Source organism: Uloborus diversus, chromosome 6 (genome assembly GCF_026930045.1).
Source record: "Uloborus diversus isolate 005 chromosome 6, Udiv.v.3.1, whole genome shotgun sequence".
In the NCBI taxonomy this organism is placed as follows: Eukaryota; Metazoa; Arthropoda; class Arachnida; order Araneae; family Uloboridae; genus Uloborus; species Uloborus diversus.
In genome coordinates, this window is record NC_072736.1 from 147,330,068 (window position 1) to 147,344,726 (window position 14,659).

General features: G+C 33.1%; 2 protein-coding genes across 2 annotated transcripts in view; one reads left to right on the plus strand and one right to left on the minus strand.

Moving 5' to 3' along the window:
• The window catches only part of LOC129223736 (catenin alpha-like), a 46,069-nt gene extending 39,226 nt beyond the window's left edge, over positions 1-6,843 (minus strand). Inside the window, exons 1-2 of the mRNA XM_054858092.1 lie at positions 6,709-6,843; positions 6,163-6,305 (exon numbers count right to left, since the gene is read on the minus strand). Of these exons, the coding sequence (XP_054714067.1) occupies positions 6,163-6,270 (108 nt within the window). The 5' untranslated portion in view covers positions 6,271-6,305; positions 6,709-6,843. The remainder of the gene's footprint in view (positions 1-6,162; positions 6,306-6,708) is intronic.
• Positions 6,844-7,414: 571 nt separating this feature from the next.
• The window catches only part of LOC129224080 (KAT8 regulatory NSL complex subunit 3-like), a 43,517-nt gene continuing 36,272 nt past the window's right edge, over positions 7,415-14,659 (plus strand). The window contains exons 1-2 of the mRNA XM_054858481.1: positions 7,415-7,857; positions 14,113-14,265. Coding sequence (XP_054714456.1) covers positions 7,664-7,857; positions 14,113-14,265 — 347 coding nt within the window. The 5' untranslated portion in view covers positions 7,415-7,663. The remainder of the gene's footprint in view (positions 7,858-14,112; positions 14,266-14,659) is intronic.

Below are 14,659 nucleotides of genomic sequence, written 5' to 3' on the forward strand. Positions count from 1 at the left end.
CAATAACTTTGTTCTGCTATCGAGGTTTTTAATCTGAAGTTATTACTTTCCAATTAACGCCGTCAGTGGCGAATCTATGAGGGGGGGGCAAGGGAGTATAGCCCCCCCCCTACCTCCATGAGGTCAAAACTTATACTAGATAAAACTGAAATTTTATATTTTTTAATACTGCACTACTTATGGATATTTTATGTTTGTATTATATTAAATTAAATTTATACATTTCACTGGCAGATCTATGCGGGGGGGGGGGGGGGCTAAGGGGGTCTATAGTATCCCCTTGAGGTCAGAACTTACACTCGATAAAATTTCAGTTTTAGATATTTTTAATACTTTAATATTTTTACTAAGTTTGTAATATTTCATAAAATTTATACAGCTTCAATGGTGGATCTGTAGAGCAGTGGGGAGGAGGGGGAGGTGCTAAGGATACTATAGCAACCCTTACCATTTGGTTAAAAATTACATTCATAGAAAATGAAATTTCAGCGATTTTCATTACTGCACCACTTTTGTAAACTTAAGCTAGGATTATGTTTACTAAATTCTCTTCCTGTCAACGGACACCACTGTTCTTTCTTTGAAGCCCGCGACATCCAGAATGAAAACCTGTCGTTCACTAATCCTTTTCAAAACGTTTAGGCAGTAAATTAAGCAAGTGTACTAAGCAAGCCGGAGAGGACGATACATAATGGCTACTGACAGGTATCATCAGGAGCAGGTATGGTGCATCCCTATTTCCGCGGAAACCGATAATAGAGTCCCTCCCACTGAATTAGGAATATGCAGTCGGACTAGAAAAAAAGCAATAGTTCCTTTCTGTAATGTTGAATTGCTGACCATGTGTCTCGTTAGGACTTATGTTTATTGTAAATGAACTCTTAATAGGCTGTTTCTGCCCAGAGACAACATTGAGTACTCCTCTTTTGAACAACCAGCAATAGCACAACGAAGTAGTAATGCTCATAATATGCTAAGGTTACTGATAAGGAAACACCAAGAGCGAAAATTTAGTTAAAATAATAAAAGGTGGAAAATTGTGGAAAAGTTTTTCTGGGACGCGGCATCGGTTGTCGCAGTATTGAACTGTTGTTTTAACGAATTGCTTGTATTAAAATTCATACTTGGATTCTTGGTTTTTTCACACTTGGAAGTTTTGTTAAGAAACAAATGTGGCGATTTTGTTGGACTGGCGCTTTAAAGGGCGGGCGCAAAATTGGTGTTTGACTTGATTTATTTCGCAATTGTTTTGATATTTTAAATATAAGTATTGTCGAGTGAATATGAAGCGTCGACTTACAGATTATTTTAGTAAAAGCAATACGCATATAACTGATGATTTCCAAGGACACGATGGAGTTAGTATCGATAAAATACCATCAGATTCCAAACAGCCGTGTTCTAATAATGGACTACTACAACGCATGCCGACTACATCTAACGTTGAGAATGTGAACAACTGTACAGCTGGATGTGAGACTTCTAAAGAACAAGTAAATATATTTTCTTTAAAATTCAGCTATATTTTAAATATGTTATAACATACCAACTGTATATTGATATACAAAAATAAAATTAAAATTATCGTTTAAAGCATAAATAAGTAAAATAGTAATCATGATTGCTGGTACATGGGGGGGGGGGTCATGTTAGCAGGAACCCCCTTTTTCAATGTAAAAAAAAGTGTGAGATTATGGAGTCTAAGACGTTTAACGAATTTCTGCATCCATAAGCTTGCACTTTTTTTTTTTTGCATTGAAAAATCTTTTTTTTTTTTTTTTTTTTTTTTTTTTTTACCCCAAAACATGGGCAAAAGATGAGGTGATTTCAAAGCAATCTGATAAAAATCAGGTGCCTTTGTTCAATTTTTAATTCATTTATTTATTTTTCACATGTTAAGTTTCAGCATTTTATACTGAGGGTTTTTTTTTTTTTTTTGCAATACTACTATAGTTTTTTCTCTCTTCTACATTGGTACTCTCATAAGTTGAAAAAATAAAGGTGTGAATTTAGAATGTTTGCTAATGAATTAGACAAATTTTTTGAAATTTACTAAAACTTTGAAAAGGAATCTTATTTGTTCATATATTATTAAATAACTATCTTTTTGCATGAGAAAGATAGTTTCGTTTTCAGAAAATTGGTTTAACCATAAAAAATAATGAAAAATTACAGTGCTTAAATTTAAGATTTTTAAATTTTTTTTCTAGAGAATAATTCTTAAAATCGTGAGTGTTCGTAAATAGAGTTTCGTAAAATTGAGTGTCAACTGCATTTTAAATGCATTTAAACCGTTTTGAACATTCAAGATTTTTTGTATCAGGTAAATTATTTCTATTTGAATGTATTTTTAAGATAGGAATATGTATTATAATTTGTAGGGAATATATTAAATTACTTAACTTATAAATGTATTTTTTTTTTAGAATCCTACTGATATAACATCTTTAACAAATTATCAATTATATGATATTGGATTAGCTGTTGGAAAGATTTTAGATGACGATAAAAAGCTGAAATATTTAAATGAAACATGGAAGCCTCCGGTGAGTTATAGCTTTCCAACAAGAGCTGAAGGAAAGCAGAACCGTAAATTTAGACGAGAATGGTTGGAGCAGTACAATTGGCTTGCTTACAGTGAGCTTTCGTCTGGTGGATTTTGTAAAATGTGCGTTCTGTTTGCACCAACTGGAGCTGGAATTGGAAATCAGGTGAGAAATTCCATCAGTTCATAAGTGGCATTTTTCAGAATTGAATTGAATTTTTTTTTTAGTAGTGTCAATATTCTTTATAGGCAAAATAATAGTTTAAGCGCTCTTCTCGATATTTTTTTTCTGTTTTTTTTTTTGGTTTATTTCTTAGATTCTTCCATTAAGTGGTGGTCAAAAGTTCTTTTCGGCTATTTCATTTATACTGACTGTCGTTATTAAGTACATTTGAAAAATAGAAAAATTCAAGATAAGAAAGACCGCGATCTTTTAAAAAACGGGAATCGCGCAACCCCGCGCCTTAGTGCGAACTCAGCTTTAGGTTTTACGCAAATCTCATGACCCACTGAATACATTTCACGATGTCAATATCGATCAAGCTTCCATCATTCACAAGCCAAAGGAAGAAATAGACCAAAACAACCTCGTAGATAGAAAAATTATTATTAAAACAGTTCATTTAAATTAATTTTTAATTATTTTTGAAACATCAATGACAAAATATCTATGTTAACAGTTTTAACGTCGATGGCATCAATACATCATATTTTTTACATATGTTTAAGGCTTGTAAACTAAAAGTTATCATATTAGACAAGTAAATTCATAAGCTGTATTTATTCATAACAAATTTATTTTTTTAATTGTCTAAGCAAAGTCCATAAAAATAGGAAGAATGGTAATTTTAATGAATTATTGAAATTACCTCAATTCGAAATCAAGTAATACAAAGGAATAAGCAACTCATGCATACTGTTAAAAGATAAAACCTCGAATATCAACATAAATTAGTTTGAATTATTTCGAAAGACTTTTGCTTCTAATGTTCCACCCGGTTCTTAACACCTAAATTGGGATATTAATTGAGCGTCAAATTTTTTTTTATATTGCAGTTTAATAAGATGTTTATTTATTTTCAGGTGCTTAAAACATTCGTTAAGGAGCCGTTGATTAAGTTTAAGAAAGCTACAGAAGAACTAAAATATCACCAAACTACCCAATACCATCAATTTTCTGTGGAAAAAGCCCTGCATTTTAAACAATCCATGGAGCCTATTCCTGGAAGTTCAGTAAGTCATGTTGGCCTCCTGATAGACGCTAGAAAAGCCTCTATAATAGAGCAAAATTTAAAACGCTTGAAGCCTATAGTAAAAACCGTACTGTTTTGTGCCCATAACAATCTGCCTTTGAGAGGTCATAGGGATGACGGCAATTTGAACAGCAGGGAAGAGCAAGAAAATGCATTAAGAGGAAACCAGGGTGTTTTCAAAAGTCTATTGGCTTTTAGAATTGATGCTGGTGATGAAGATTTGAAAACGCACCTTACCACTTGCAGAAAAAACAGTACACATATCAGCAAAACAATCCAAAACGACATAATCGAATGCATTGGCGATTATATCCGTTCGGAGATTACGAGTAGTATACAAAAAGCCAAATACTTCTCAATAATATGTGATGAAACCACAGATGAAAGTAAGAAGGAGCAGCTTACGTTTTGTGTGCGATATGTCGACATAGACAGTTTCACAACCAGGGAAGATTTCCTTGGATTCGTGGAACTCAAAGCGACAACTGGTTTATCGATTAAATCCGCAATAGACGAAGAACTGACAAAACTGAATTTGTCTTACAAATACCTCTGTGGACAAGGCTACGATGGAGCAAGCAACATGTCTGGGCCATTTAAGGGCGTTCAAGCTCTAATTTCCGAGGAGCAACCCCTCGCCATTTATACTCATTGTTTCAGCCATTCCCTGAATTTGTGCATCACAAAAAGCTGCCAAATTCCTGTTATAAGAAACGTAATGGGAACAGTTGAGACTGTCTCTGTGTTTCTCTCGGCTTCTGCGCACAGAACAAATGCATTAATCGATGTTGTAGAAAAGCAAGACTTTTCGGAAACTAAAAAAAAGAGATTGAAAGCACTTTGCCCTACACGGTGGGTAGAAAGGCATGACAGCCTAATAACATTTAAGGAACTACTTGTTCCTGTTGTGACTGTGCTGGAAAGTTTACATACAACTGCCTCTTCCGAAGCGTCAACAAAAGCATATATGTTAAATGCTTCAATAAAAAGGAGTGAATTTATTGTTGGCGTCGAAATATCAGTGTACTGTCTCAGTTTGACACTGAGGCTAAGTCAGCAGTTGCAAAGCCCGAAGCAGGATTTGTCTTCTGCATTAGCTAATGTGTCTCAAGTTTTGGACACTTTTCGGAGTGTAAGACAAAACGCAGAACTCGAATTTCAAACTATTTACAAAAACTGCCTTGAAATTGCTGAAGAATTGGATCTGGAGTTAGAAATACCCAGATCAGGAAAGCGTAAAAGTGCTCGAGACTGTACACCTCCAGAAAATCCAGAAGTTTATTTCAGACGAAGTCTTTCTTCCTCTGATAGATCACTTCATTTCCGAGATTGATTGCAGATTTAGCAGAGATTTTCTTGGAGTGCTTCCCCTCGAAGGTCTAATTCCATCGAACTTGTCGAGGTATACTGACAAAAATATTATAACTGCTGCAGAAAAATACAGGAATTTTACAGATGAACTAGGAAGTTTGAGCTTGCTATTAGCAGAAATCAAGATGTGGAGGAATAAATGGCTGCCGATATGCGGTCCTCCTACAACAGCTATCGGGGCACTGAAAGAGCTAGACCCTTCGTTTTTCCCATCTATTGCTGTTCTTCTCCAAATTTTCGCAACAATCCCAGTAACGACTTCAACAGCTGAACGTAGTTTTTCTACCTTAAAAAGGATAAAAACCTATTTAAGAAGCACAATGGGAGAAGTACGGTTAAATGGACTTGCTCTAGCAAATGTGGCAAGAGATAGAGATGTATCTGTCGACAAAATAATTGAACTCTTCTGCAAAAGTAAGAAGAGGAGAATGTGCTTGGAAAACTGGGAACATGTCAAATAATGTTTAAAGTATTTTTTTTTTTGTTTTAAACTAGAGTAACAAATTAAATCATTTTATTTTCTTACAACTAATGTGCCGACTGTGTTTTTGAAAAATTGTTTCATAATCATTTTAAAAAATAAACTCTTTTGACAATTTTTTAGTGTATTTCATGTTTTACAAGTTAAAAATAAACATATGCTTATTTTAAATAACAAATGTCGTAACATTCTCGTGAAAAGGATGCTGAACGATATTATACTGGACTTTTTTTTTTAACAGACCTAAGTTAGCCCCCCCCTTGTCCAAGTTCTAGATCCGCCACTGCATACAGGTGAAGCTAATAAAAGCGTGTTAAAAAGAAAGCTTTCAACACAAATTCAGGAACAGGTTTGGATTTTTAAGTCATTATATTCAGGCAGTAGCTTTATGAAATGTTGGGATGTATAATACATTTGTTTTTGTTTTAGATATTAGATTGGCCAAAGGGTTTCATCAATACGAAAATTCAATAACAGTATACCAAATAATAATAATGCTCAAAAGATCATACCTGAATTACTAATGGTTCTAGAGTTTTTTCTACTGTTCTGGTGCGAATTTCTAAATTCTTTGGATCCCATTTCAAACTAACAGAATTTAAGTTCAAATCAGCTGTCATTTTCCTTCAGATTTCTATATTCAAGTAACTAAACGCTGCAATAAAAAGCATAAAAAATGAGAAAGTTTGAATGAATATTTAATTCGCATTAACAGCATCCATAAACGAAGGAAACAATTGAACTATAATAACAATGGACGGATTGTCAAATACGCCCTTTAAAAAATTAGAAGCATTTTTTCGGAAATAACACTAGAAAATACAAGTCTTACTGATTTGCATACAGAAAACCAACGAAAAGAAGAAATGTGTGAACATTTACAATTTTGGGAAACAAAATTAGTTTCTTGTTAATTATTTCATCATAACCGCATACCGATCGCATTCCTAAGGGAAAATCCCCAAATGAAATAAAATCATCGAAATTGAATTAAGAAAACACAATAGTTCAGAATAAATGAAGTTAATCAAAAATACTTTCTGAGAAGAAAAACATACTTTTTAGATTTTAGTCAGACACAAATAGTTAGTTTTAACTATTACATTCATTCGGCAGCTTTTTTTTTTAACTAATGAATTTCGTTCTCGCAGACAGTTCCGTTCCGTTCCGTCAAAACTGATGTCATGGCGTCGCCGGAAGTTGAGTTACAACAGTCTAATCCATTTGTAAATTATTTTGTCAATTATAGTTCTATTAATTCAGACAGAATTAGGAAATTGACGTTTTTCAACCATTTGTAGATTGTTTTAGTTTCTATTATAAACTCATCGTAATTCAAAAATTTAAATGACAATCAACATTTCTTATATGAGCTTTTAATGAAGTGTTTCTTTTTCAGACAATTTCGTTAAAACTTTTAGATGATAGTAAATGCAGCATTCATTTTTCAGAAATATGTTAATTGATTATGTAATTTTTTTTTCCCTATTAACCACTGGTTACTTGGCGTAAGAATGAGGTCGCTAATCCAAAACAGTATAACTTTAACAGCAGTTTGTCTCACGGCAATGTCATTGGCTTGTTGAAAATAAGGAAGTAAAGGGGAGGAGCTAAATAATGCCAAGAAAAGCGAGAAACGCGCCAATAATTAGGAGGATGAAGGCAGTGAAAGCTCAGAGATATTTTTAATGCATTTTTTGGCAACGCAGGAGGGGGTTTTGTATTGTTTTGCTTTCTTTCTTTTCTTGTGGTTGTGTCTTGTGCGTTACGTATGGTGGGCTGTCTGCACGATAGTTTTTGGAATATATATTTCTCCAGTTAAATTTATTCTTTGTTACTATGCGGTGTCCATTGATTGTTTTTCATCCAAGCTTAAAAGGATTGATGCCATTAATTTTCAATTGTATCAATGTGTGATGAATACGCAGTTGGTTTTGCGCAAAACGTGCACTTCTAACTTCTGATCTATACTTTTTCTGTTGATATTTTGCTCTCTTTAAAGGATACATAATCATGTCTTTTGAAAGTAAGCTGTCGCAAGTTGAACAATATCTCCGAAAACTTTCTGGTCAAGAAAAAGAAGTAAATCTCGTAGATCACAACTATCCAAAATCATGGAATTCATATCCCGACTCTCAACGAATAAAACCTGCAAGGATGCTGTTTATGAAAGAGATACCACGAAACACCAATTTTCTTGATAATCGGTAATGTTTATGTGCATTAATTCTTTTATTTCGTAGATTTCGAAGAATTACGGCAAAGAGAATTTTTCAAAATAGTTTGGCAAATAAATAAGAAAGAAAGGCCAATAAAGACGAAAAAATGCAAAATAATCTGGCATATCCATTATTTATTGTCTAGTGACCTGACCACATTACCACAATCCTGCCTAGCTAATTCTTAAGAGCAATTTACTTTATGTATGGCACTCTCAGCTTCAATGAAATGACATCTGCCATCTCTGTTATTCCCTATACCAGACTGATAAGTTCATAACCAGGATTAAACTGCAATCTCTAGATGCGATAACTGGGCTGTTGGTATATTGTGTGTTCTGTCTGACTATTCTAAACTTATGTCTTTTCCAGTTCAATAGATAGCCATCCAATAGATCATTTTTTCTGCAACATGACCCAAATCCTTAAAATCTCCGGAACAAATCTGATATACCCCCCTCTTGGCGACTTTTTCCTGTTGGCGCCAAAAAAGCGTCGCCAAGAAAACTATGTATGACGTCATATGTCATACATCGTTCTTAGCGATGCTTTTTTAGCGCCAACAGGAAAAATTCAAATTATGTCATTAATTATTTAATGAAATTAATGCATTAATTATTTTCCGTTGTTTCTCCGGGATACGAGCCCTCGGTCTCATAGTACTTTCGTAATGAGACCCCTGCCTCGGTCTCATTACGAAAGTACTATGAGACCTCGGGCTCGCCAAGACCTCGGTCCGTTATCCCTCCGACTTTTAATATACATCACAGTCGGATATAAGTCACAGATCTCCTCTGTTCAGTATACAATAAAGTCACAGATTTTATGTGAAATTAACACCATTTTTGTGCTACAAAAATGCCAACCAGACCAAAATACAAACTACCAGAAACACACTAAAAACACAATAATTCAAAATATGTTCACTTACCTTTTTTACTTTTCTTTTACTTCCTCACGTGAGGCAGTGCACATATGTTCCGCTCTTAGGAATATTTGTTCGGATTTTAATTCAATGTAATTTAATATTTCTTCATTAATATAATTTCGCCAATCGGCTAAAGTTTGTGATGAAAAAAAAATATTGACTTTCAATATCAGCAGTTTTGGTCCCAATTAAAATCTCATATGTTATCAAAAAAATCTCCTCTATTTTCAACTTGCTAGAACTAAACCATGACCCACTCCTGATCGTTGCTTCTTTTCCACAAACAACACCCCCAATAACCTTTCTACAAAAAAAAAATTAACCCATCTGAACATTTTTTAGTTTTTTTCATTTTCATAACAGAATTACATCTAGAACATAACATTTCATTCTTAAGTAAACCAATTTCCCTTAAAAATTCTAAAAAAACCTCTTTATTTTCAATTAGTTTAAATATAAAAAATCTATTTAGGACTCCGGTACGTCCAAACGTTGGACGACCTGACGAAAAAGAAAAAGAAGATTCATTCAAAAATTTCAATTGATACATTTGGACAACATCACAAACCGAACTCATAATTAAAATAGAAAATTCAACTAAATTAACATTAAAAAACAACAAGAAAAAGAATACTCTAAAATAAAGTTTGAATTGAAACTTTATTTTAGAGTATTCAACTTAAAATCTCCCTAAGAGCGAAACATATGAGCACCTACCTCCTACCACACATACACGTGCAAAAAGACAAACTTCGAGAAACTACTTTCCAGCGTTCTAGTTGCAAAACCAGGGTTGCCAAGTTATCGCCTTATTGGCGATTTTCGTATCGAGCGAAAAATTAAAATCTCGCCAAGAGGGGGGCATATCAGAGGAGAGCCAAATCTCCATGTTTTTTTTTAAAATCATTTTTTGCCTATGCATTTATACTTAAAATTAAAGAAGAAAACAAATAGTTTACTGCATTGATAGAAAAATAATATAGTTTAATATGTTATAAAGTAGGTAAAGATTAAAGTTTACTACACATTATGTCTTATAAAAATTAAATTTACTTTGCAAATTCTGACTTCAATGATATTTATCAAACAAACTTATTGTTTTGAATGAAGGTACCTAACGTAGTTCAAAACATCGCTTTTAGTGAACCCTGTTAATGCAAACTCCTCTTGCTTAACGTGAACTAAATACCACTCATCAAATAAGGCAGAAAATTAGTCCTAAATCAATCCTTTAAGACGAAAGAATTTGAACAAAATCTTCCTTATGACGAAAAACCAATTTTTAATGACCAAAAAAGAAATGAATAATTCATAAAGTTAATTATTTTATATAAATCTGATTTGTTTAACTTGTTTCAAAAACCCATATATTCATTTGAATAGCATAACCAATCAAGGGGGCCGTGGTCCCTCTTAAAATCTGGAAAATAATTTTAATAAAAGTCGTTATTTTGGTTTTAAGAGGAGAGAACCCAACCTACCCTATTCTATATACCAAAAATGATAATATTTTACTTCAATTTTGAAAAAATGTAGGCTCTTCCTTCTGACACACATCTCCTCCTTCTCTTAATACCCTGACTGCAAAAGTGTTTTTACAACTTTAATTTCGAAAACATTCCGAGGGATATCCACCAATGCCCCATCCCTGATGTAACTAGAAATATTTTAAAATTTGTGTTTTATGACTTTCAATTTTTAAATCCATTTTGCTTCCAAGTACAGTAAAACCTGTAAAGTTGACCACCTTTGTAAGTTGACCACCTGTCTATGTTGACCGCTTTTGTCAGGAACGGAATGAGTCCTATCTTGTATAATGAAGGAAAACCTCTGTAACTTGACCACCTGTCTATCTTGACCACTAATGTACCCAAAATTTGGTTTGGAGTATTGTAAAAAACCCTTTGTAAGTTGACCACTTGGTTTATTTTTTAAAACTTAATTTAGCAAATTATTTTATTTTATTATTATTTTTTTATAGCTTTCCAAGAATATTTTTGATGCCAGACCAGCTTAAGAACACTTTTATTCTCCAAACTTGTTTTTCTTTTGTTGTTCTATTTGAGATTACCTTTTGTACTCTCTGTTCAATGGAAACATCTGTTAGTAGAAAAATGCAAAGTATTTTTTTTTTCCAGTTGCAATATTTTGTGGCAACACTGGAATTGTGCTAGAGTAAAAGTTACTTGCATTGCAGTATTTCTGGTGCAAGGGATTAAGAAATAGGCCATTTTCATTTTCAACTGCCTTTTAGAACTATGAAAGTCCAGCTTGTTGCTCTTTGTGTTATAGTTTTACATAAAATGGCTTCAAAAAGAAAGTTGAACTTGAGATTAATAAAAAGTATGAAATATTAAAAGTAATTGAAAAGGGGGAGAAATCAAGAGAAAATTAGCTGACACATATGGAATTTCAAAAACTAGTGTCTAATAAGTGCGCCAAACTTCAATAAAGAGTTATTTTGTTGAAAAGTAGATCATCATGGTTATAAATGTAATAAATGTATATGAGAAAAAAATAAGCGAAAAATTTGTTATTTTTGATTAGCTATGAATTTTTAGGAACTATTAATAATATCAAATAACTTTTTATAAACAATGATTTTTTTTTTTTTTTTGATCAATTTACTGAAATTTTAAATTTACATGACACATTATACGTCATTCTGAGAAAATAACCTCTAAAAATATTTGAATAACATTTTAAATTATTGTTTCAAAGTAATGTTAAACAATGAAAGTGAGTTGAATGAAAAGAGTAAGTGTCAATTAGTCAAAAAATAAATACATGGTGCAAGAAATGACAAAAAAAAAAATAAATAAATAAATCATTACCCCCCTTTATAAGTTGACCACCTGTTTAAGTTGACCACCAAAGTACTGCACCGCAAGTGGTCAACTTACACAGGTTTCACTGTATAAGTATTTCTGGAACATGCAGAATTTCTAGGTATTGAGCTTATCTTAGTTTTTATGAATTCTCCCCTTTTCTGCTTTAAATAATAGATGCATAAAGAAAGAAAACCTAATAAAGAATCATGAAAGATGAATGAGATGACAGTATCAAATCTTCACCCCATCCCCTCTCTTCCTCTCAAAAAAAAAAAAAGGAGGCGGGGGGATATGCTGGAATTTATATTGGCGCAATTCCAAAAAAAGACATTATGTACAGGGCCGGATTTAGGGGAGGGCAGGCGGGGCTACTGCCCTGGGGCCTCCACAATAAAGGGGCCCCCACAATAAAATTTTTACAAAACATCCTAACTTTCACGGGTCAGCAAATTTTACGTATTTTCTCCCAGACATTTTTTTTTTGTATTTCTACAAAGAATGCTTGCACAAAAATAATATTATTATCAATATATCAGAAAGCCCTGATTGCAAGTATCCATTTACTATCACTTTTTTATTTAATCGAGCATATCAGTCGCAATATTTTTTTTTATTCATTTAATTTGTAATTTATACCTATGAGTTAAAGAGAAATAAAGTAAGTGAAAAAGATCCGAAAAATGGTTAACTTTGCAGGTCATCCTTACAACTTCTCGCTTCTTAAGCTCAAAAATTGAAAAATTATTTGACGAAATGACTTGAATGGAAGTTTTTTAAATCGAAAATATCGGATATATACATATATATCAAAATATTCCAATATATATATCAAAGTATCGGATATTTTCGAAAATATGATGATCTTTTTGAACCCTGATCTCGTAGCCCTGGGCCTCCACACTTCCAAATCCGGCCCTGGATATATATGCCACTGTGACCAATTTACCCAGATAGTTGATCTCATAAAGTAAATGACGTCAGTTACTCTAGTGGCAGTCATTCTGATTTCAATTGTTCTATCAATGCTTGTGGTTAGTACATGATGACCAGAAGAATGGATACAAACACTTAGAATTCTAGGTACTTTTCTGTTAAAGGTTGGCGGATTTTTTTTTTTTTTGGCGATTAAAACTTATTTATTGCTATTACAAACTAAAAATTATGCAGTTGGCAACATTCAGCAATTCCAATTTCTGAATTTCTTGGGTGCCGTATACTTGTAAATGTTGCCAAACAAATTGGTGTACTTATAGGGAAAAGCCAATGGTGCCCATATAGGGGGGCTCGAGCCCCCCCCCCTTGGAAATTAGAACTTTCTTCCTTTTAGTACTTGTTTCTTTGCAAAAATATAAAAATGTTTCTTCTCCAGTCATTAATGAATAAATAATTAAAAATGTCAAATTTTAATGAATCTAATCTGTCCTGAAATCTGCCTCTATGGGGAAAATGCCCTGCTAAACCATGGTTAAAATTTTTTAAACCCACCCGTTATAATTTTGCATATGGGCGCCCATGGGAAAAGCACCAAATTTTGATATAAGCTGCTGACAAAAGTGCCATGCTACCTTATCAACCAGACTTGCATTGCGGTCGCCAGTCGTAGTGCGGTTATTTTGGAGATGACAGGTTAGTCACTAGGCAAAGCTGTTCAAACGACTTCAGATTCCCCTGGTTAACCTTTTTGCTTCTGTGAGTGCTCATAGACGGGGAGCAGCAGTGGCAGTGTCACGTACTATGATTGCTCTGGGATAGCAAAATAAAAAACATGCAAAATAATACAAATGTCTCAGAAGTGAAAAGCTCAAGTACTGCATTCACATGAATTGTATTCTATTAGTTTACTTTTTTTTTCCTGTGAAAATTTCAAAAAATGGAAAAATGGCAAACCTTCTGCAGCTTATTTGTTTACTATTCATTCCAGACACAATTGGGTCTGTTTTGTTGCCCTTTCTCAAAATTTCATTTGTAAAAAACAGCTTTTTCTAACTTGTAACCTGACTCAACTCTACTAAAAACAAGACATTTAAAAAAAATAATAAAAATGCAGCTTCCGAGTCATCGGCGAAAAGTTTAGAGCCAAAGAGATTTCGTAAAATTAGAACTCTGATTGTGTGTGTGTGCCAGCAATGCTCTATATGGTGCTACAAGATTTTTTTTCCCCCACAAAATAATGTATGGGATAGTACCCAAATAAAAAGAAAAATATCAAAAAGTAGTTCTTCTTTACAAAAATTAAGAAAGTTCACAAAAATAATCTTTTTTTCACAAAATGTGGACCTAAAAACAAAAGCCTGGATTGACCTTTGCTATTGGTCTATCTTTTCCGTGAACAGAGCATAGTGGCTGTTTAAGAATGTTACCCTTCTAGAAATATGTAATTATTGTTTTTATTTTATCAAGTTTTTTATTTCATGTAATTGTCATTGATTGTAGTTTTAAGTTTATTTGTATTCTCACTAACACTTAAAAAAACTTTTAATTTAGGTATTATCAAGACGTTGATGTGGTCAGTTGCGAAGAAGCTACTCCTTCTCCATTTGATAGCCAAAAAATAAGATATTCAGCTAATGAATGTGAAGATTTGCTGAAATCTCTTCCTTTTTTCTCCGATAAAGAAAACAAAAAGAGTGTTGATATGTATGTACATTTTATTACGTCAGCTATTCTGTGCTTCTTGCAATTTTTATTCTTTACACTATTTTGTGTTTTAAATTTGATGTTTCATTTGTATGTTTCCTGGTAAACTTAATCTTATGCATTAAGAGAAACATTTTTGAGGCCTTAGGTAATTGGAATTAAGGATAACTAGATTTTTTGTAATTTTTGATATACAGTTCAATTGGTGTTGAGGAATGTTATGCAGACATACACAGTGCTGTTATGAAAAAGTGAGAGCCAAAGTAAGCAAAAAGGGTTGCTGTTGAGCTACAGCATTTGCAACTTTTGTGAATTTCTTGTTAAATTGGCCGTTCATGAGCATTTCACTTATGTGATTGGCACTGTTTTCAATCATCCACCAATCATTGTTTCC